General features: G+C 30.1%; 1 protein-coding gene across 5 annotated transcripts in view; it reads left to right on the top strand.

The window, feature by feature from the left end:
• The window catches only part of Fatp1 (Fatty acid transport protein 1), a 34,620-nt gene extending 12,134 nt beyond the window's left edge, over positions 1-22,486 (top strand). For all 5 annotated transcript variants that reach the window (XM_031982797.2, XM_031982710.2, XM_076371984.1 and 2 more), the window contains 12 exons: positions 285-489; positions 570-864; positions 7,920-8,070; positions 15,043-15,280; positions 18,953-19,187; positions 19,435-19,636; positions 20,239-20,431; positions 20,604-20,744; positions 20,892-21,029; positions 21,164-21,321; positions 21,430-21,583; positions 22,091-22,486. In XM_031982797.2, coding sequence (XP_031838657.1) covers positions 285-489; positions 570-864; positions 7,920-8,070; positions 15,043-15,280; positions 18,953-19,187; positions 19,435-19,636; positions 20,239-20,431; positions 20,604-20,744; positions 20,892-21,029; positions 21,164-21,321; positions 21,430-21,583; positions 22,091-22,245 — 2,265 coding nt within the window. In that variant the 3' untranslated portion in view covers positions 22,246-22,486. The remainder of the gene's footprint in view (positions 1-284; positions 490-569; positions 865-7,919; positions 8,071-15,042; positions 15,281-18,952; positions 19,188-19,434; positions 19,637-20,238; positions 20,432-20,603; positions 20,745-20,891; positions 21,030-21,163; positions 21,322-21,429; positions 21,584-22,090) is intronic.
• The last annotated feature ends 1,558 nt before the right edge of the window (positions 22,487-24,044 follow it).

The following is a 24,044-nucleotide window of genomic DNA, read 5'->3' as shown; positions in this document are numbered from 1 at the left end:
GTGTTTCCTAAATTGTTCACGAACGCAGTACCCTAGTTTCTTCGAGCTTCACATCACGCGATCAGCTAATGAAACCGAGCCTTGAAAGTAGCACTGCGACTCGACTCCAGCGAGAAAGCAAAGAAGAGTCTCGAATCACTCGATCCCGGATTTAAGCAGCATCTCTTTCGCTGGAAACGCGCGGGGCTTATACACTGACTACATGTACATTGCGTCTCACGCACCACGCTCAAACGTATATATATAGTATATCACATGGTCCGTTGTTTGCCTCGCTGTTGCAGGACGTAGAAAAGGGTGAACTCCATACCGACGCCGTAGGTCTCTCATCGTCGATCTGTTCACGGCCGACGTCTTCGTCGCGGACGTCGACGTCGGCCGAGAGCAGGGTCGAGCTTGAGGATAAACTAAGAGGCAACAAGTCAAATGTGACGAGCGTAGAGGTGGAAGTGGAAGTGGAAGTCGTTCCGAACAATGAACCGGCGATAGGTACGTCGAACGTAGAGGACGCGCACGGGAGAGACACGGTTACGAACGGTTCGGCGAGCGTTGTGTCTTCTTGTGAGTAGGAGCGGGGACGGAGACGACAACAACGACAACGGCCAAGACGAGGACGCGAACGGGAACAGGAACGGAAACGAGCGAGTCTAGTCGGTGGAAGGCAGTCGGCCGGTTGCTTCGCCGCTTGGCGCTCATCATGCTTCTGTTGGCGGGTTTGGTCGCCTGCTTGACTCTGCTCGTCATGTACGCGGGCCCCATTTCTCTCGTGCAGCTGTTTGTGGTTGTTCTCGTCGCGTATTTAGTCTCCGGAGGACGATTTAGATGGTTCTACGTCGCCTTCAAGACTCTGCCCAGAGATTTCAAGTGAGTAATAGCTTTTTTTCATATTTGCCTTTTATTGTCTTTCTTCTTTTTGGTGAACTAAAATAGTGACACTTGTTGCGGGGTGATTTTCAACGTTTTGTGCATGCACACTTGCGTTCCTGAATGTTAAATGAGTTATATTTTTATGAAATATTGTATTTGATAGGTTCCGGATAGTTCTAAATAATGTCGAAATAGCTTTTAGTGTTTGCCTAAGATGTATTCTAGTATTGTCAATGTATTCTAATCTGTCATTGTTCTGTTAGTAATCTCTACGGTTCGGTGCTGTATTTGCTAGTCGTTTTTACAGTTAGTCGGGTCACCTTTCAGGTTCCCCGCACGATTATTTTTCCCGCGCAGAATGAAACAAAACTAAGTATTTACTTATCTATCCTAATTATTGCTAAAAGATAAGAAATAAAAAAGTCCACAAACACGTGCTCCTTATTTTGGGTCACGGATTACACACACCAGTTTAGATGGAAATAGATTAACTTTTAATATGAAAAAAGCAATATAATTTTACATATTCCTCAACTTTGAGGGCACTCTTTAACCTCCGTCCCCCGCCGTGTAGATAATGGTTGATAAAAAAAGTATATTTTTAGATACTTTTGTGAATTACAATACATTTGCAAATCCATAAAAATCCACGAAATTTAATCTACAAAAAACCGCAGGCGAATGATAATAAATGATTAAAATAGTACAAGATGCATCAAAGTAATAAACAATAAGATGATATCTACACTGACAGTGCAGGTAGCAGCAAATGAAATTCATATTTTAAATTCAAAAGTTTTAGTAAAAATATTTGTAAACGTAAAAATATTAATATTTTTATATTATTCATTATATACATCTGAAAGAATTTGAGCACACAGACAGAATAGTTACTGTATATCTCAGTAAAACGGTTTTAATTAAAATTTTCTTTTTTCATTTCTCGTACATAATAAAAATTTCTACCCTCCGATGGTTAGTTTCTGTCAAGTCATTTAGCTCGAGACAATTTAAATAATTAAAATGTAATTTTAATAGAAAGGCTAGGGATAAATTTAATGGCGTCTCGAACTTGTTTTTCTCCGTAAAAGGATATTAACAACAAAACATTTCAAATTACCTCGTAAAAAAAGATTTATTGATCCTCATTGCGCGTTAACTGCGTAAGCACATGATATGGCCCCCACAATTTAGCAAATCGATCATCAGAGTTTAACGTTATGCTTCATTGTGGAGGGAAAATTGATTTTTAAACTAGTACATTTAGCTATTACGGAGGTTGCACAATAATGACGTTCAAATGATTACAAAGTATATATTGAAATAGGAAGCGTTTAGTGCATGCGATAATAGAGGAAACATAAGAAACGTATTGAGACTGTAGAAATAGTACTCGTTAGCGATTCTGAAATATTCATAGATGACTTTTAAGATGCTACGAGAATCATATATCTACACGAAAACAATAAATAAGAGTGACAATTTTGTAAGCAATTACAATCAAATTCAATTTTCTTCAGAAATATATTCAAGATTTTAATTTACTGAACGATCTTTTATTAAGAAATTCGAATTCTAAGATAGAGTTAATCACATTATTTGTTTAATGAACCATCATAGCAAAGGATGAGTAAGTGTGTTGCTGAAGTATTTAATGAATACTTCAATAAGGATAGTTTTAATTGCAGTCTGACCGGCGGCAGTTGACGCATGGATTTATTCTGCTCAGCGGCTCAAGTAAACAACCTCTCGATTCGTGTTATATCATTACTATATCCTTTTTTTTAATTCGTTAGAGTTTAGGATACAGTATTCAATATTTATATTACATTTTAAACCTTCGTTTCTCCATTAAAAAATGTTTCTAATGCCGTAACCATTAACTGTGAGAATGCTTATAATTCAATATTTACGCGAAGTTCTAGATTTAGTTCTCACATTTTATTTCTCATTCATTTTGAACAATCACGACGTATCAAACTATACCTTCAGCAAGAATAAACATTATGTTTTCGAGATAAACAACACCATCAAGTTCAGTATGTGCCATGGATATAGTATTATTATATATATATCGCTTTGATTATACTCATACATAATCCTATCGTTGAATGTCAAAGTGTCATAATTTTTTATTGAAGCTCCTTATTTCCTATTCCTTTCCATAAATTTATTTCTTACCCTTTTTCTTTGTAATGACATGTAATATATACCATGCGTATACAAAGTATTGAAAAAAGGGGTTTAAATTATTACACTGAAAAAAGTGAGAAATGCATTAGCAATACAGGTTCTAAAGTCAATTATTTTTAATATCTTGTATATAATTATGTATATTATATAACATGCATACTTCAGAAGAATATTTTCCCACGATTAGCAAGCATTTAGTTAAACGTGCCCCATTAAATTGCATTGAGCTTGTACAAATGAGGAGAAAATGCCCATAGTCCTACATATAGTGTCATTAGTATTAGATTCATAATTTCTAGAGCTCGTGCATGAAACTTTCACCAATCTGAAGTTATTTTTAAAATCTATTGTAGACGTTTGTTAAAATGTAGGCGCAGTGTTGTGACGATTTCTACGATCAGGGCCGCCATGTGTTTTTAGTGCGAGCTGAAACTCTAACCAGGACAAGTATCGCGATACTCCGAACTCTAGTTGTATTTGCATCGAGAGTTAGCGAAACATAAAATCATCGGTGTTCCGAGAAACAAGGTCAAGTGCAGTTAGCACTTACTCAATCACGTTTTACCATTCTTTTATGGTTCATTTATGCGTTACTTATACAAGTCAATGACACAATAATAATATACTCTTACATTTCGATATTCCAGAACAAAGCATTTTGTAATATTTAAGTACAATTTCAAGCGTAAGAACCGTAAAATGAATATGCTTTTTTGGTACTTAGGTATTATACGGACCACCTTTGTTTTCTGACTGAAGGTCACGCTGGTCAATCATTTCAGTTAGGCCTGGATTACTATTTATTTAATATTACAACATATTATTAATGTTTTATTATTATTACCATTATTATTATTACTATTACAATTAATATTTTATTTTTTAAAAAGAAAGATAGTCCATATAGTACGTACCTACCGTCTTTTCATTTAGTTTTAATTTTTGAAACCTTCTGCTTATTAGTTTATTTATTTTTATTTGTACTCACAGTGCAAGTATATTTCACGTACAACTTGTGCATAAGTCGTTCACCGTTGTCTTATCAATCATCGACACACATCACAGATTACCAAAGGTTATTATTAGAATCTTGAATTTTCCTTTTCATTGAAACCGTGAATTTCAATTATTTGAAGTCGATAAGCCTTCGGCAATGTGTAGATTCTGTAATAATCCTGAATTGAATTGCGGTTCGTGATTAATTATGCGACCAAGGAAACATTGCTAGCAATGCGAATCACAATCTCGCGGCATGGATTCGTGCAATGCGGTTTTCATTATTACGTAACGCAAGTATTATTTACGGTCAGTGTGATAAGCTTGATTTCTGTTACCTGGATCCTTTTCTGCGGTGTGTCAGTGGCTTCCTGTTGTGACTTTTTACATCTCGTTTTTATTAGTTTTCTACGTGTATCTTGATTATGATATTTCTTCTTTACTTCGATTCTTAATAGTGAAACTACCATACTTTCTTTCAAACCACGTTTTCTTATGTCACAATTATTGATATCTTATAAGTATTAACCAGTTAAGTGCGTTCAACGCATTTATTTTTTCAGATAAATGTGTATTCTTCCTTGTTTTGCTTTAGTTTTTCGTTAGAATATATTATAGATGCATTTGCTCTGGGTTTAACAAGTATACCCTTTATTTGATTTTATTGTGTGCACAATGAGAGATTTTTCAAATTAAGTTCCACGGTTAATTGGTTAAATATCTAAAATGATCGTGAAAATGAATACTTTCAGTTAAATACTATAACGAGTATATGAAGAAATCGATAAAAGTCTATTGTTACAACTTTGACAAGGACTACATATTAATCGTATGAAACACTCAGTAGTTCTAGTGTTAAATGTTCGAATTCTTAAAATCAACCGTTCGAAGAGAGTGTCGAGCAGCATTGGAATGGCACAGAAAAACTTGAATAAAACGTGGGAGAAAATTAAAAATGAAAATGTAAAAAGAAGGAAATGAAAGAAAAACAAAGGAGGTGTGCATCATTTTTACAGTTTCAAATATCTATACTCTATTGTTAGAAATAATATTTACACGTTAAAGCGACAATACGAAAGTCCTGACGTCTGTTTACCATTTCGTTTTACTCAAATACCATATGCCCGGTCAAATAAGCGATCGTATATACACTAATACATAGACATATCGTATATACACTAATACAACTACCAATATGGTTTTCGTCGTCGTGTACGTAGGAGTGCATGTTTTCACTTGCAAAGCTTTGTATTTTCAAGATCATGATATAACCAGCGTAATTTGAATAGATTATCGATTGTTAAGCATTCGAAATCGAAAAGCCGATTAACTCCTTGAACTCAAATGACGAGTCTCACTTGTACGTGTTCTCACTGCGAAACTGGATTTCGCAAATTATTTTACAAATATGCTTTTTTCAACTTATATTATGTTAATTTTTTCCCCCTTTTCTAAATGTATTATATGGAATGCGTTCCATGTTAGGAACTCACATGTTCCGATAGAAAAATAATAATTATTCTAAGAAGAAAATAAATCTGCACCAATTGCTTTTGAATAGTAAAAAATAAATATGTTCAATGATAAATTGTAAACAAATAAAATTGTTTGGCCTATCTGAATTAAGAAGTTTGGCTATTTAATTCATCTTTCAGAAAATTTAACGTCCTATCAAACACAATAATGCTTTGCACTCAATGACAAATTCTTAATTGATGTCCAATTATTAATGACTGTTTTCTATTACTAATGAAGTACTTCCCATTGTAACTGGCACGTCAAGCTATTTATTTTCTGAAATATTGTGGTGTTCCATATTAGGCGCCGTTACTCTATTTACTTTTGGACATTATTAATTTGGGACGTCGCGTGTAGGATTTCCAGTTAGTAACTTACACTTCGCGTTTGAACTGTTTATTAACAAGTTGTAACTATAAACAACAAAAGCAACAATTCTTAACAAATAACGGAATAATAAAGAAATACGAAGAGTACAATGAAATGTTACTAGGCGCATGGAAGTCTAATGTGTCGCGAGCGAATTCCGGAGACGTACTGCCCAAAAAGCGTCGTGGCAGGCCCACGAGAAAACCGCCCCAGCTTTTCTCAAGCGTCCAAGTCGGAAAAGAAAGGCTTTTTCCAAAGCGCGCGAAAAATCTGTACGCGCTGTCTTACATTCAGGAAAAACCGTTGTCCAGAGGCCGAGCGTTTTATGGCCTTGCCTCGCGCGGCTACCTGGATGAGTTCAGCTTGTCGCGGAGTTCTCGTGACGCAGAAAATGTCTCTCACTATCCACCACATTAACATTGTGTGTCTATTGTTCTATAAGTGATTATTCTTTGAACACGTTGATCTCCATGATGGTTACTAACGATTGAAGCGTTCAAATTGCTTAAAAACAATGACAAGAAGAAAACTAATAAGAAATGAAAATCTTTAGTTACATATGCGATTAAATAATATTGTAACCTAAAAGCTATGATACTAGATCATTAATAAGAAATTCTAATATCATCTATCTTTGATACGAATGAAAGGATATACACGTCACTTTATTAATTTTTCTAGATAAACATGTAATTCTTCTTCGTTTTGCTTTGATATTTCATTAAAATATATTCTAGGTGCATTCGTCCTGCGTTTAACGAGTATACACTCCATTATTTGATTTTATTACACGCAAGATGAGCGATTTTAGAAACTAAATTCTACCTTCAGTAAGTTAAGAATAAATGGTTACCTTTTGTGTTTGTAAATTACAAAATTAAAGGGCTATTTGCTACGTAATTTAACTCTTTAAATAGTTGAGAGACTGACACCTAGACTCGATCAGCCGTGAATCGTCTAAAACGGTGTGCGCAGTACACAGATTTCTTTCATTGCTTTAACTGGTCTATTGAATCAACTAAGTGCTCGAGTTTCCTTTAAGATTCATTCTCATTCGTCTTACTTTACAATTCAATTGCTACTCTACATTCTCTAACCCTTTGATAACGGTAAACGCGTAATAGAAAGGCAAGTGTGCTTTATCATTCAAAAGTCTGAAAGGAGACATATATTTTTAGGCATTAATGTTTTATTAATGCGTATAAAGCGGCTTGATGTGATTTAATGTGAGAAGTGGAAAAATTTAATTTTCCAATCACTTTTAATTCATTCAATTCCGTTTGTATACGTGTTCTGTTATTCTTTCAAAGTGGAAAAGTTTGAACATAACATATTTCTGAAAATCAGTGGTGTGCCAAAAATTTATTATTAAGTTATTACTAAATGTTATATCTAAAGATGGAAATTTTTATGAGAAACTTTACTCTCAATCATTGTATATGAAAATTGCCAAAGTGATTAACAATTATTAATACAATTTGACGGATATTGAATCTTTTAAACACTATTTAGTAACAGTTTAAGTCGATTTTGATTCGTGCAATTATGCGAATACGCATTGCAATACTCTGATTTTGAAGCTATAATTTTCGCGATTTATGTAAACGATCAGTAGTTTTCTAAGAGTAATAAAATAAGATGTATAATAAATGTCCGTAAATCTATTGTGTAATGTGCAAAGCTCTTTTTGCATACTTACATTAATTTAAAACGAAGTATTTTCTCAAATAAACTTTATCTAATTATTATAACTGGATGATTATATAATAAATTATATCAAGAGAAATAAATATTTTGAAACAGATCAATTTCATTTTAACTAATTCAGATAACAAGACACAAAAACGTATTAAAGAAAAAAAATGTTATCAATTTATAAGACAAATAATGAATGTTCTGAAATTTGATGCGCGTTTTAAATATTTCTAACAATTTCGAAGAATTAAATCAGTAAAACAGACCTTTATTTGCTTCAGAGCCGTCGCGGGATACGTAAAACTTCTTTTCACTATTCGCTGCCACGCAAGGAAGGATCGAACCGTCGCAGATGTATTCCGACAATGTGCTTCTCGACACCCCAATAAAGTTTGTTTTATTTATGAAGATGAAGAATGGACGTTTCAACAGGTGAGATTCGAAATAAGTAATGCATAATTAACTTCTTCATTGAAAACTTCCTTCATCCGTTAATCGCTGTTTTTGTTGTTTCAACAGTCGCAATACATCAGATAAACATATTTAACACATTAATTGGTGTCCATGCATCGATGCCTTGCAAATCTGTTCTATAATATTAAATTTAGTAAAATTATGTGGAAATATATAAACGACTACCGACCATTTTATGGAATTGTTAAAAATGAATGTGTTAAAAATGTTTATATTAAATGTTAAAATGGCCCTCTCACAAACAATGATTACAAACTTGTATAGCTTTGGATTGTTTTTGAATATTAGTAATTTTAACAATAAAACTATTAGAAACTGTAGCTAATAAAAATTTCCGATACATAAGAAGATAGTTTTTAACTGAGTTCTTTTCGTATATTTAAAGAAACTTTTAAATCGAATTCGAAGTTATGATTTATAAAACTTCATTTAATTTTGTAATGAATACTAGGTTTTTACAAAAGAATCTTTTGACAAGAAGATACAGATAAAATTAATTTTTAAAAACTAAATAGTCACAAATATAAAAATTTGCTGCAAATAATATAAGCGTTTCAGGGGATACTTCTTTAAATTAATTTGGAAAAAGTAATTCTATTTGTACCATATTTTAATGTAAAGATTCCAACGTATTTTAGTAAAAGAATTTTTGAAATATTTCCAATATTAATAATGTTGTTAATAAGTGGATGTATGGTATGTCTACTTAATTATGTGCTCTTTTTTATGCTTACGGAAATAGAATACATCATAATATGCGTTGATACATTATTGACATGCAGATAATAGAGGCAATATTACTGATCGAAATAATTGCTGATATTTTTGTTTTTGACGGTTGCAACATTTAATCATATCGAGTACGAAGCAGGAGTATTTGGAAGTAATTTTGCTATCGTCGTAAATGTTTTCTATTGTGGTGACGTGTAAATTATTGGTGGTGTTTTAATCAATGTTTTTTAAGTGCGCAATAATATAGAGACAAATTATAAAGTTTGCTATTCCTTGTGTAGTGATCTGTAATATAATGATACATATTTTTATTTGTCCCTATTTAATTTATTTATCACCAAGTCTGAAAAAGTGACATTGTACATATTTGTATTATAACCAAAGCTTTTACAATTGAATCTCATATTTAAAGATTGCAATATGAATGTTTTACTATTAGGAATTATATCTCGTATACAGTTACTTTTATGTATCTGTACTCCAAATCGATTTAAAGGTGCTGAAAACGCTTTCCCTTTTGATAACATTTAAACGAAAATTGTATTCAGTGTTTTTTTTTTTAATATTCTTTATCTAAAAGTTTCGATTCTGTTTTTAACAATTTTTTAGAAATAGTTCGAAATAGTAACTTTGTTCGTGCTACGTAATAAAAAAATACGACATAAACTTTTGTAAAATCATTATTTTTAATATGTTAATAAAATTGAAATGATAATGGTAATCTTTTGTTAGAAGTATTAAAAAAATATTCAAAATTATTCAGTGTTTCTTTTATGAATCAATAACAACTTTGTTTTGTTTGATATCGCTTTTGTGTCTCTCTGAATTGGTTAAAATGAATTTATCTGTTTCAAAATGTTTGTTTCTCTTGATATAATTTATTAAATAATCATCCAGTTATAACAATTAAATAAAGTTTATTTAAGAAAATACTTTGTTTTATCATCTTTCAAAATTGAAATGGTAATGGAAATCTACAGGGCAACATGAACTAACATTGCATGACGGAATAAAGTGCATTATATTCAGTTACGAACACAAAGAATAAAAAGATCACGGAAGGAAATATTCAAATGATTCTTATGATGGGGGGAAACTGGAAGAATGACATACGATGTAAGTTGAGCAACACACATTAGTAGCTCTCCGAATTGAGCAACTGGTTCTGATCTTCAGTGACCTTGAAATAGTTTAACCTGAAGGACGTTGAACCTCATTGTAGGTTATACCATTGAATATAGATCACTCCTATCTTCTCATAGCGTCTACTATAGACGAATATGATCTTAATAAATGTTCTAATACTTATGCTGCTTATTTTTTTACTATTATTAAAAAAGAGCAACGAATTTCAAATGGTTATTTTGTCTATTTATTAAGTATCTTACAAATTTTTAGAAGCGTATGTACTATAATATTGATAAAATTTCATAAGATTTCATTTTGTTATCAATGCACTGAATTCACTAATGAAACAAATTTTATTTGACTACAATTTTTGCATTTGTATATGGATATATAATAAACATAAATTCTGCAGTCTACATAAGATAATAACATTTTTCGATCAATACCTATTATTAATTAATATACATTTTCATATAAGAGGAACGACTGATAATAAAAAATGATAAGTTTTGACAATAATATAAGAAATATTGTTGTAAAACATTTTAAAAAATATTATAAAATATTTATGAATTATTAGCAATACAATTTTTAATTCGAAATATACTGCAGAATGTTTTTCGAAGTTCTATATCGTTTAAAGTATTAAAAGTAACAAATAGGTTGTTTAATTTACAATCTAATAATATATGAGTACAGAATCAATAATTTGTTAAATAATATGATCTAATCTTCCAAATTTATTTTCAACTTTTCCAATAATATGTTAAACATAATCTTTTCAGTTTTCTTCAGTAACTGTATTCAACGCTTCAAAAAATTAGTTTTTCGCATTGAAAAATTTAAATGATAATAATGTAAATTATGTAGTTAACACCAGTATCAGCTAAATAGTAACAATTGTTTTCCCTTTTATGTTCTTTCACGCGTGAATATTTTGTTTACATTTGGTGTTTCGACTCGTTGAACCTGCTATAGTTTTATATAACCTTTTTTTACTGTCCTTTGCTCACAAATTAATACTAATTTGTATTTAATATTAATCACTATTGTTATCTACTTTACTAATTTTAATATTGTAGGATTACTAAAATAAAAACTAAATCCGTAGTCAGGTTAAATATATTTATTATGCGATGTGACTCTAACGAGGAACGGCGACTAACTGCCCTTCCTCAACTGCTTTCCAAAAAGGAAAGCTCCTCAGTCGAGCGCGTACGTGACCCAGGTCATGGTGGTCTCTTATCCTCTTACTCATAAACTTGTCAACGGGCCTGGTCTATCTCTCAGGCCCTCAAGAATCGGCAAGCAAAAGGGTGAACAGTTCGGTCATTCTTGACAATAGTGACCGTCCTCGGTCATGAGTGGTTACTTTGAAGTGCTAATAAAAGACAAAATCCTAAACATAAGAATAACTTAACAATAAGAAGCTGTCTCCATGATACATTCTATAGTCTGTAGATAAATAAAATATCGAACACACACTCCATACAGTGCACACGTTATACAATATTCCTGAGCCTATTATAACACTCACACACCAAATACATTAATACTAACAAGTATAGTATAGTTAAACAAAGTATAGTATATTACAAAGTAAAAATACAGAACAATTATAATAACTAAAGAGTAAGAGAGAAAAAGTGAATGAAAGGTAACATTAACGTACAATGACTAAAAACGTGTCCAATTTTTCATCTGATTCGGACCTACAACCCCAGTAAAGGGTACACGCGTAAGCTGGAATCCTTCTATATCAGTTAGTACATATCTATCAAAGTCTAAAACTTTCTTAATAACATACGGTCCTTTAAATTTTGGGATTAGTTTTTTATTCACCCCCGGCGTAACATCAGAGTTGCGAATCATAACATAGTCTCCCAATTGGTACTTTGTTGATGCCTTATGTTTTTTATCGTAAGCCTGTTTATTTCTTTCTTGATTTTTTATGATTTTTCCGACTGCTTCTTCGTGTATTGAGGGAAGGTTCCTGTCCCTTTCCGAATACGACTCTAAAACTACCCGTAAATTATCGTTTACTGTTCCCATCTGGTTGATCCCAAATAATAGACGGGAAGAACTTTCTCCTGTTGACCTGCAGACCGTGTTATTTAACGCGTATTCTATTGACCCTAAAACGCGGTCCCATTTACCGGATATTTCAGCTAATTTCGATAACATTGGTGCTAATACTCGGTTGAAACATTCCACTTGCCCGTTTGCTCGTGGAGTTCCAACTGCGATGAGGATTTGTTCGATCAAGTTATTAGTTGAAAATTCTTTAAATGCACTAGAGTTGAAACAAGTGCCCCGGTCACTAATAATTCTTTTAGGTTTGCTCTGGTTCGAAAATAGCCCGTTAAATTTTTTAGCACCTCTTCTGTCTTCATCATTTTACACGGATATAGTTTTATAAATTTAGCGAAGCCGTCTATAACTGATAATATGAATTTATGCCCTTTTCCACACTTTTCAAGAGGGCCATAATGATCGGTGTGGACCGTCTGAAAGGGTAGGTTATCCTTATCCGAATTGTGTAAAAATCCTTCGGATTTTCCACTAACAGGTGAAAACTCGATACATTTTAAACAGTTTCCAATATATTCTTTAAATCTCCGGCGCATATGCGGGAACCAATAGATTTGACTAATATTTTCAACGACTTTGTCTACTCCTAAATGGTCTAAATCATCGTGAATTGTACGAATTACATTGTTTATTAGACATTTCGGGACGTAAAACAACAACTTATTATTTTTTACTTTTCTGTATACTAGTCAATCTCGTAATTCGTAGAATTTACTCTCGCATGGTTTTAATTGGCTACGCAACTCACGGATTGTTTTGCCTTGACATTGTTTAATTGATAATACTTGTTCGAATGTGTTTGGCTCTAAAATAAGAATTGAATGATAGCGGCTAAGTGCGTCAACGTGCAACACTTTATTTCCGCTTCGGTGTTCAATTTTGTAATCGTAGTTTTGAAGGAACATTGCTCACCGGGAAATTCGTGGGTTAACATTTTGTTTGCTCAAGGTTAGCTTAAAACTATCACAGTCGGGAATTATTTTAAACGGTATACCTGAGAGGTATACATGAAAATGTTTTATGGCATACGCCACAGCTAAACATTCGAGCTCGAAACTATGGTATTTGAATTCCTGAACAGTCGTCCTTTTACTAAAATAAAATACAGACTGGAATAAATCATTAGGTTGTCTTTGTAATAAAATTACCCCGAATCTGCTGCTACACGCATCGCAATGCAGTTCGGTTTTCAATTTTGGTGAATAGATCGCCAATAATGGTTTATTCACTAAACATTTTTTGAATGCGATAAACGCGCGATTTTCTTCCGGTCCAAAGTGAAGAATAGCATTCTTTTTTAACAAATCATATAGCGGTTTCGCGATAATTGAAAAGTTCTGAATAAAACGACGGAAATAACTGGCTAATCCTACGAACTGATGTACCTCTTTTATGTTTTTCGGAACAGGATAATTAAAAACACTATAAATTTTCTTCAGCGGGCGAAATACCATTGTTCGATATCGAATATCCTAAGTAAATAATTTCTTGGAATGCAAACAAGCATTTATCTGATCTGAACTGTAAATTATATTACCTTGCTAATTTGAGTATCTCGCGTAAAATTTCTATGTGCTATTCTATGGTTTGAGTAGCTATCAAAAAATCATCGATATACGGTAAAAGTTTATTTTATCTAACTAAATCGCTAAAAATCTCTGAAACATATGGGGTGCATTAGTTAATCCAAACGGCATTTTCAAATATTTGTATTGCCCGAATGGTGTTATGAAAGCTGTAAATTTTATGGAGGTCTCGGATACTGGAACATGGTGAAATCCGTTCTTTAAATCTAATTTCGTAAAATACGTTTTATCGCGGAGCTGATCTAGATAATCGTCGATAAGCGGAACTGGAAAGTTTTCTCTAATAGTAATTTTGTTGATTTCTCTGCAATCCACGCATAATCAGATTTCTCCATTCTTCTTTCTTACTAAGACAATCAGACTCGCGTAAGAAGAATTGCTCGGCCTAATAATTTTTTGTTCTAATAGGTTGTCTAAAATAATTCATAATTTTTTCTTATCAGTAAAAGATAATCGACGCGGTCGAAAACTGACTGGTTGATCGGATTTTAACAAAATAACCGCTTCGACGTGGCATGAACGTTGATCTTTGCTAATTGGACGGTTCATTTCCTCCAAATACATTTTTTCAATCTTCTCTTTCGTTCCTAAATCTAGTTTGGGGTTAATATGCAGGCTTTCGTTTGCGAACGTTGGTTTTTCCACGTATTCAATTTGTAAAATTTGCCCTATAAATTTTTCAGATGGGCGAACCGCCTACAAAATAAACAAATCATTAGCTTTTTGCATTACTTTGTCACACGTATTTATATTTATTTTATGAATGTTTTCTGTTTTCTATTTTTTGTCTTCTTTTATATTGCGGTAACTATTACTGTTTTATTTAAATTCTCTTCGAATGTTTTTGTTCGCAACTTCTTAATATAACGATAAACAGTCCATAATTATTTAACATCTTTTACGTGTTTAGATAGGTAGAATATACACGCAAAGTTTGGCACCTTAAATCCGTATAAATCTTTCTGTAATTTCCCATAAATAAGTATTTCCAGAGAAAAATTGAAGCATGTGTTTAAATATATAACGATTGTGACATCTACTGACATTCTGAGATTTGATATACAGGTCAAAGTAATTAAAGAATTAATGTATTGATCTATTAAAAAATAAAGAATATGAACATTTAACAAAATTAATATCTATAAGAGACTTAACGTTTATTTTTGATATATTCTTATATTATAATTTATTACAATAACTCGATATATCGTAATAACAAAGATAAGGAAATTTCATAAAACGTACTATGCAAAATACATGTAAGATGACATTGCATAGTTTCAATTTGATTGAGCAACAGTAGCGAGCAAATCTTTAATTGTTTTGGCCAGACTGTTACGCTTAATAGAGCGACAGTCATTTCCGGTCATAAAGCTTGACGATTGTTTTTCAGGTGGAGGAATACAGTAATAAAATCGCCACGTTATTCAAATCATATGGATTCCGTCGAGGGGACTTGGTCGGTTTACTTTTGGAAAATCGTCCGGAATTCGTTGCGATATGGCTAGGTCTAAGCACGCTGGGAGTAATAGTGCCCCTGATCAACACTAATCTTCGTAAAACTGCTCTTTTGCATAGCATCAACGTGGCCAAATGTCAAGCGCTTATTTATGGAGCAGACTTCGTGGATGGTAAGTTGCAAGTCACTTCTTTAATTGGATTCAGAACATTAAGTGTACTGTACAATATTTTCTCCTATCGTTTTTTCCTTTCTTGTCGTACATATCATCAACGTACCATTAGCTACACATTTATTCTCTATACCTCACTCCATATTTCTGTTTCCACGACATATTGTTTTATGCTATGTAAAAATAAGGAAATTTTTCCGTTATCTTTAAACAAATAATAAATAAATAAATAATATAAAATAAAAAAATAAATGAATAATATACAATAAAAAATACGGAACATACAATAAAACACAAAATGTATACAGAGTGGGCTACATAAATGGGAATATGTAAATAATCCTTTGCGGTCTGAAATATTTTAGAGTATCTTTCTATTCTAGAAATTGCGTCAGTGTTACTTAATTTAATTGTAGTTTAATATGGCATTTTATTTAATTATTACTCATTCTTACTACATTATTTGAGAACCTTTAGAACCTAACTTCAGAACCTGTTATTGTTATGTTTAGAAGCTTTCAATTGTATCTTTACATGATGTGATTATGGTATTATGAATAATTATAGATATTATAGAATAATTATATTAATAAGAATAAAAAATATGTTTCTCACAAGTGGAGCATGATACCTCAAGCAATAATCCTTAATAATTCTTGACAAAATGTAGGAAAAAATTTTAAATTATGCGAAATTCATACATAAATATTTATGAACGACATTTTCTCGATATAGAATATTTAAGTCGTTGTAACTTTTAAGTGTTTCCAGACATTATGTTATACATATATGTCGAAAAAGTATGCAACCATTACGGTCACATAAATCATTTTTATATATATAGTACATAAAGTGCTAGAGAAGATGGACCTACGTTTTTAGAAGTGAAGAATACTTCGTGTATTTGCCTCAATTTATTTGTCTCATTGTCAGTTTATTATCAGACTATGTATGACAAAGCTATATTTTGCAATCGTTGCTATGTACCTACGTAAATGTTACTATGTAACAAAAGTTATATTTTATAACCAATGTTTAGTTGTTGAATTTCAAAACTAATTTTAGATTACTTTTTAATTATTCATTAATTTTTTTACTAAGTTTCTTTAAATTGGCATGGGAATGTTTTATAAATATCGAAGAAACAAGTTAGTATTTTTTTTTGTTATTTAAGCGTTGCAGAATTTCTTCTACTAATGACGGTAGAAAATCCAGTATGACAATACGGTTTATCATAGTCGTTCCGCTTTTACTTTTTATTTATGCGATGTCTAAGTAGACAATAAAATAAAGACGTTATACAATCGGCATCGACCATGCAATAAAATTAAACATGTTTTTGCTCTGAGTATTGACTTCTGTAGGTATTTAAGACAAAGAAGAAAATTAATCAAGTTTTTCTTTGCTTAGATTAAGGAAGTGTTTATTAATAAAGTTTATGTAACGTTTATATATGATGTTTTGCCACTATATGGCTATCACTTACCTGTTTTAACTTGTCAGTAGTATAGCTACGGACAATGAATATTGTCCAATAAAAAGCTAATTTCTATATTTACAATGTTGGATTTTTTCGTGTTTTCTGGTATACTAATTACAGCATTAGTGTTACCGAATTATGAAATTGAGGAATACTTGGAGCAGAATTTATGCAAAAATACGAACAACAACTTTTAATACAATAAGAGGTATCGTCATTCATACTGAACATCGAACTCGCATTGAACAAAACAAATTCATACTTGTAACAATTGCAAAGAATATCTAACAATTGTAAAAATCTGTTTATTAATTTCGATTGACGAATATTCTGATTTTTTTAGGCAAAGATTTTTACCTGGTCAGAAATATTTTTTTCTAATTTCGTTGAACTGTAGAGGAAGTTAAATATCTAAAAAGAAGAATCGCCTGTAGCATGGCTGATGCAAACAAATTTTCAAGTTTCTCCATCTCGTTTAATATTTATACGTCTTTTTCTGGTCAGTTTTACATTGCGGAAATGTTTTGATGGAAATTTACTCTATGTGCGTAATTTACATCACCGAGACTTGCAGACACAAGGTCTAAATAGAAGTGTTGTATTTTCACCGTTATATTAAATATTATACATCTATTTCCATAAATTTCAGTAATCAATTTATATTTTCAACTAATATATATGTATATATAGTACTTGGCACAATACTCTGACAATAATTTCAAAAGACACCGCACTTTAAAATGTTATGAAAGATAAATACACATTAACAAATGGATGGTCAATTCTAATATTTCCTATTTACAGAAAGAAAAGGATACTAATATGTTTTTCATTACTTTTGTTTTCAATTACCGAATTGATGAGAATTAGTTGGTTTTGTCTCGTATGAGATATTTATGTATACATAAGCATGGTGTGCAAATCAAAATTTTGCATGACTATTTTTTCATTTTTGGAGGCCCCAATATTGCTTTAGTTTCTTCTGCAACTTTCGCACGGTTCAATTAATGATATTTGATTGATATAGCGTGCAACTAATGGATGGTACGAGAATATGGTCTCTGATCTAATGATTGATGCAATAATAGGAAATAGAACTAACTACTTTAGAATGAAAGAAAATTGGGTGTTCGGTTGCGTGCTAACGTCGATTTAACGTGAGGGTCATTTTATAAATGATTGCATAATATCACAAAGCCTATTGCATTCACACGTTTAAATACGAATTGTACGCGAGAAATTGTTTGTATCGTATAACTGTACATGGGATGAGATCTATTTCAAATTCGAAAACTTAGGTCAAGCTACGAACATTTTATTCTTGCCTCCATTCAATCTGTAGAATTCCAATTTTTAAATTCGAATAACTAATTTTTCCAAATACTAATTGTTGATTGAATTGAAGTTATATTGACGACTAATTTGGTTAGAATTTGTTATGGAGAGAGATAAAAAAAGTTATAGTTTTTATATTAATTTTGGTACAAAAAATCTAACTTTTTTTATGTTTTTCAAACTGGTCGACACAAAATCTTCGAAACTAGAAGTCCAATTTTTTTCAAAAAGAAAAATTGTTTCAATATATTAGTTATTTAATTCTTATTTATAAGCATCTAAAATTAAGGTTTCATTAAAAAAAAGGAGATTTCTATTTTAAACTGTTCTAGCTTTTATAATAATTAATATTTTTGAAAATTTGTACGCTACTCTCGAATATCCCATTCTTTTGGAGCGATGACAATCAACAATCGAAACGCGATTTTGAAAACAATGAATAACTCCATCGTTTTGACTGGTAACTTTCACGAATTAATATTTTGATTTAAAAAAGAAAAGAAAGTCTTGTTTGTGTAACTAAAAAAAATTGAAACTTTCCATCCAATAATTGTGTATTACAAAAATGTACAAGTTTTACCTGTCTTTCATTGTATATTTTTCATAAACTGATAATCTAATGCAAAATTTAAAATGGCTATTGTATGTATTTAAGATAAACATAATAATGAATGATTTTTGTAATAAATATTTATTACGATAAATTGTCACCCGCTCTGTAACAAATTTCACATTTTTAATTAACATGGAAATATATGAATTATCAAATCATATTTCTTTAAAGTATGTTTAAACAAATTCAATTTAGTTGACACGTTTGTAATGACATTTTTAATATCATTTAAAATTTATTTTAGCTTTGTCAGATATTGTGGACTCACTGGACTCGAAGTTTGCACTGTACAGACTTGGTGACTTACCAAACCCGAAAACATCGATACTAAAGGACAAAGATTTAATTGCTCTACTGTCCGATGTTTCTCCTGCTCCACCAGTTCTTCAAGAAAAACCTTCTCACAACGATAAATTATTGTATATTTTTACCAGTGGAACGACTGGTCTTCCAAAAGCTGCAGTTATAACAAATTCAAGGTGATACATTTCTTATAAGTATATAGAAATATATTAAAGCTTCTAATCACTTGCATTACACTGTTTGTGTAGTAAGAAATATATTCTTACAATTAGTAACAAAAATACTGAGTAATCAGAAAAAATATGATTAATATATAGATTTATAATATCTACTGATTTGATGTGGTAACTGCATTAAATTATTATTTCGAAATATTGCATAAAGAAATTATATAATATGTTACTTGATTTTGTACTGTTCCAGGTATATGTTTATAGCAACTGGAATTTTTATGATGGCACAATTCAAAAGTACAGATAGATTTTATACGCCAATGCCGCTGTATCATACTGCTGCTGGTGCAATGACCATAGGTGCAGCTGTTCTTCATGGAGCAACGGTGGTCATTAGGAAGAAGTTTTCAGCAAGTGCCTACTTTGCTGACTGCATTAAATATAATTGTACAGTGAGTTATTTACATTTACTCTTTTATCGCATATTCATATATATTAAACCTGTGAACAGTTTCTATACTTTTATTTCATAATTTTTATTTAGGAAATGTATCATAAAATTCACTAAACCAATTATAAATGAACCATATAATCTCATATTTAAAAGTCCAGTCAAAATAAAGAAGGATCAAACTACAAAAATGTAGTAATAATTTTAAAGTTACAGAATTTTACTTACGATTCTTGTTTACTATGATTTTGTACAAAATTCTTTAGTATTGTTATAAAATACATAAATATAAATTCTATATGTAAATAATGATATTGTAATATTTAAATATACACCTAATCCTCGATTTACGCGGTAAATTAGAATACTTATTTACACGGTAATATTTATGCGCGATCTGAATTTAGTAACATTGAATAAAATGTATTTTTGTTTTCTAAAATGCCATTATTATTATTTCGTTTGTTTGTACCGACAAATTCTATCTACGCGATTTTCATTCGCGTGAAACGAATCCATGTGGAGCGGAGTTTCATGTAAATCGAGAGTTAGGTGTAATGTAAATAAGAGTAGCGCATAAGAATTAATATAATTTATTTCTAGGTTGGTCAATATATTGGAGAAATGTGCAGATACATTTTGGCTGTACCTCCAAAACCAGAAGATAAGAAACATAATATTAGACTGATGTTTGGTAATGGTTTGAGGCCACAAATATGGCCTGAGTTTGTTGAACGCTTTAATATTCCGAGAGTTGCTGAATTTTATGGAGCAACCGAAGGAAATGCTAATATTGGTAAGCACTGATTTTAGTGCATACAAGTGCTATGTATTATAATTTATGTTATTATTAAACAATAATTTAATTTTATACAAATTTTCGTGCTTAACTTAATGTGCACGAATAAATTAAATTACATTTGCATAATTTTTTTAATTTTTATTAATATTTTCTGGTTTTGTTCTAGTAAATACTGACAATACTGTTGGAGCCATTGGTTTTGTGTCTCGTATCATTCCATCAGTTTATCCTATCTCTATTTTAAAAGCAAATTCTGATGGTGAACCCATAAGGAATGCAAAAGGTTTATGTCAAGTATGTGAACCAAGTACGTGCGTTTTTTAAATGAAATATATATTTCTATACTATGAAGTACAGAGTGTTGGTATATTTTTTGAAATATTTGTTTAAGAGATATGAGGCACATGTATATATTATAAAGAAATGTAACATTAACTTTTTTCATCTCTTTTAGATGAACCAGGTGTTTTTGTTGGCAAGATTCTTCCCAATAATCCATCTAGAGCATTTTTAGGATATGTAGATCAAAAGGCATCTGAAAAGAAAGTAGTCCATGATGTGTTTAAAAAAGGAGACTCAGCGTTTATATCTGGTATAAATTATTTCATAAAATTATAAAATTTTGTACTTAATAGCCACACAATAGCTTACTGTTAAAACAGTAATTGTGTCTTGTATAATGAATGTAAAATGTGATATTATGATAGAGATATTTTTCTGTCATAGGTGACATTTTAATAGCAGATGAGTTCGGTTATTTATACTTTAAGGATAGAACAGGTGATACTTTTAGATGGAAAGGTGAAAATGTATCTACATCCGAAGTTGAAGCTATTATTAGTAATGTTGTTAATTATAGAGATTGCATTGTGTATGGCGTTGAAGTAAGTAATCGGTCTGTTTACTGCTACTATAACTCTATTCTTTTACTCATACTACTATCATATTTTTAAATACTTTGTGCAAAGCTTTTATATTTTCGATTTTATTAGGTTCCAGGTGTTGAAGGTAAAGCTGGAATGGCAGCAATATATGATGAAAATAACACATTAGATATGAATAAATTATCAGTTGATCTAAAAGGATATTTAGCATTTTATGCAATACCTAGATTTATTAGAATTTTAACAAAGATCGACCTCACAGGTATGTATATCTCTAATTTCACTAAAATATCACTAATTCATTAACTGAAATGTAATAAAAGATTACAAAGTTTATACATTATGTTAATAATCGATAAATATATGGTAAGGCTTGAGTCATAAGGTCAGAATTTTAACTAATAAATTAGAAAGAGTTGTAATCATTGAAATCTTATATAACTGTAATGGTATTCTTAGAAATGTTCAACATAATAATAAGCTTCCAAAATTAAAGAAGTTCTTTATTTTATAACATATTTTAATAATAATTTTTATAAGTTCTTAATCACCTATAATTACATATAATGAAAAAAGGATTTTATATATTTCATATATATTTACTTTAAATATATTTTTACATTTTTTGAAAAATATTTATTTACAAATTACTATAAAGTAATTAAATAAGAACTTCATGTATATAGTTATACATTCAAACTATTAGTAAATAGTCCATTATTTTATACACACTGTTTAAATGTTTAACCTGTTTAAAAAAAATTTTTAGGTACGTTCAAATTAAAAAAGAAAGATCTTCTGGAAGATGGTTACGATCCTAGAAGGACGAAAGACAAATTATACTATTTGAGTGAAAAGTCTGGGTATCAGTTATTAACTGTTGAAGTCTATGAACAAATTTTAGAAAAGAAAATCCGTTTTTAAGTTACGTTTTTGAGAAGTAAATGATCATGGGAACAATTTTCACAACTTTTTATAAATGTGCGCCACTAAGGTAAAAAAAGGACTTTTAACCTTATTATGTTAATTCAAAAAAATTACTTTGTACTAAAGTATTTTCTTATAGTAATTAAATTATTCTAATTCCTGCTCCATTATTTTTCTAATATAATTTTGTATGAGCTTATATCATGTAAAACTAAATAACAATAATGTATGAAATACATTACATGAAAACAAGAATGAGGGATTTTTTACTTAAAAATAAATAAGTTTTATGTTTTCAGAATTAAATTTAACAACATTTTCTTTTCACGTATAATAACATAATACACATACTTGATTTTTCATAATACTCACCATAAAAATGTAAAGTATCATTTTATTTTCAAGTTAAAAATCTTTCATTCTTTAGTTACATCACATTTTGTAATAAGAATAATATTTACAAAAATGTTTTTATATTTGGAGGAGTGGAATATATAATAATATGTTGTAGTCAAAATGTATTACTGTAAAGTTTACATGTACCTTAAAGATCAAATTTCATACAAGTTGCTAATTCTTAAATGTTACAATATCACAAAGAGTAAATACGTATTTTATAACATAAATTGGATATAATTTTTAGTTTAAAATCTAAGCAATGTTAAAGATGTTATACTGTTGTTTCTATATTTTAATATATGTTATTACTAGTGAACCATTTTCATGATCACGAATATACAAATATGTTATTGTTAATAATGTTATCACACAGTATATTCAACATTTCTGTCCATATGAATTTCGTAACTAAAATTGGATCAAAAATATATATTTATTATAATCAACGTTAGCACTGTAATTCAATTAAATATTCCATCATTAATTTCATTTTCACGAAGTATTCCATTCTAATTCATTATCGCCCGATATATTGTTTATTCAGCTCATTATACTTTATATCGATTAGCTTTATCAATCTCAGTTAATTTTTACTTGTAAAAATAGTTAGAAAGGAAGGATATGCGGAAAATAGTTATTAGAATATAATTATGAATACATAATGTTTTTGTTAAATTAATTAGTTTTTATATCTACATAATTATTATGAACTTATTATCATTATAAAAGCGTAAATTGTATCACAATATTTTATTGTTTTTTTTTAATTAATAATAAAATTAACAAGATTCCTAAAAAAAATTTAAGATTATTTATCTACTTAAAGCAATAAGCATGTACAATAAAATGAATTATATTTGGCTGTGTAATTGTTTAACTAATAATAGTAATGATACAACAGAAATAATTAAGGTTTTTTATAAACAGATGATGTAAGTCATATGTCATATATAATAGATTTTCCGTTTTTTATTTATAAATATGTAATTGCAGAAAGCATTGTATTTCCAACATATTTATTTGTACCCTCAGTATATAAGACATTTATATATTCCATAAAATATATTTATTCTCATTATGATTTCTATAAAAATGTAACGAAGTCTTGTATGTATAATATATAATAGTATAAATTCCAATTTTTTAACCTTACGAATTTATGTAAACTGCTACAAAATATTACATAATCTCTTTTATTTGCTTTACTTCAGTAGAAACTTTAATAAAAAATATGAATCTCTAAAATTTGAAAAAAATATACTTAATTGTATTACATTTTGTTATTGTCAAACAAGCAGCTGCTATTTCATTTTTTATATTATAATGCTTCATCATTTAAAATACGATATTGATATTTTTTTAATAATTTAAGAATATAAAAATATTTTAACATAAAC

Source organism: Nomia melanderi, chromosome 1 (genome assembly GCF_051020985.1).
Source record: "Nomia melanderi isolate GNS246 chromosome 1, iyNomMela1, whole genome shotgun sequence".
NCBI lineage: Eukaryota > Metazoa > Arthropoda > Insecta > Hymenoptera > Halictidae > Nomia > Nomia melanderi.
Note: the sequence above shows the minus strand (reverse complement) of the source record. Positions and strands in the feature narration are given on the sequence as shown.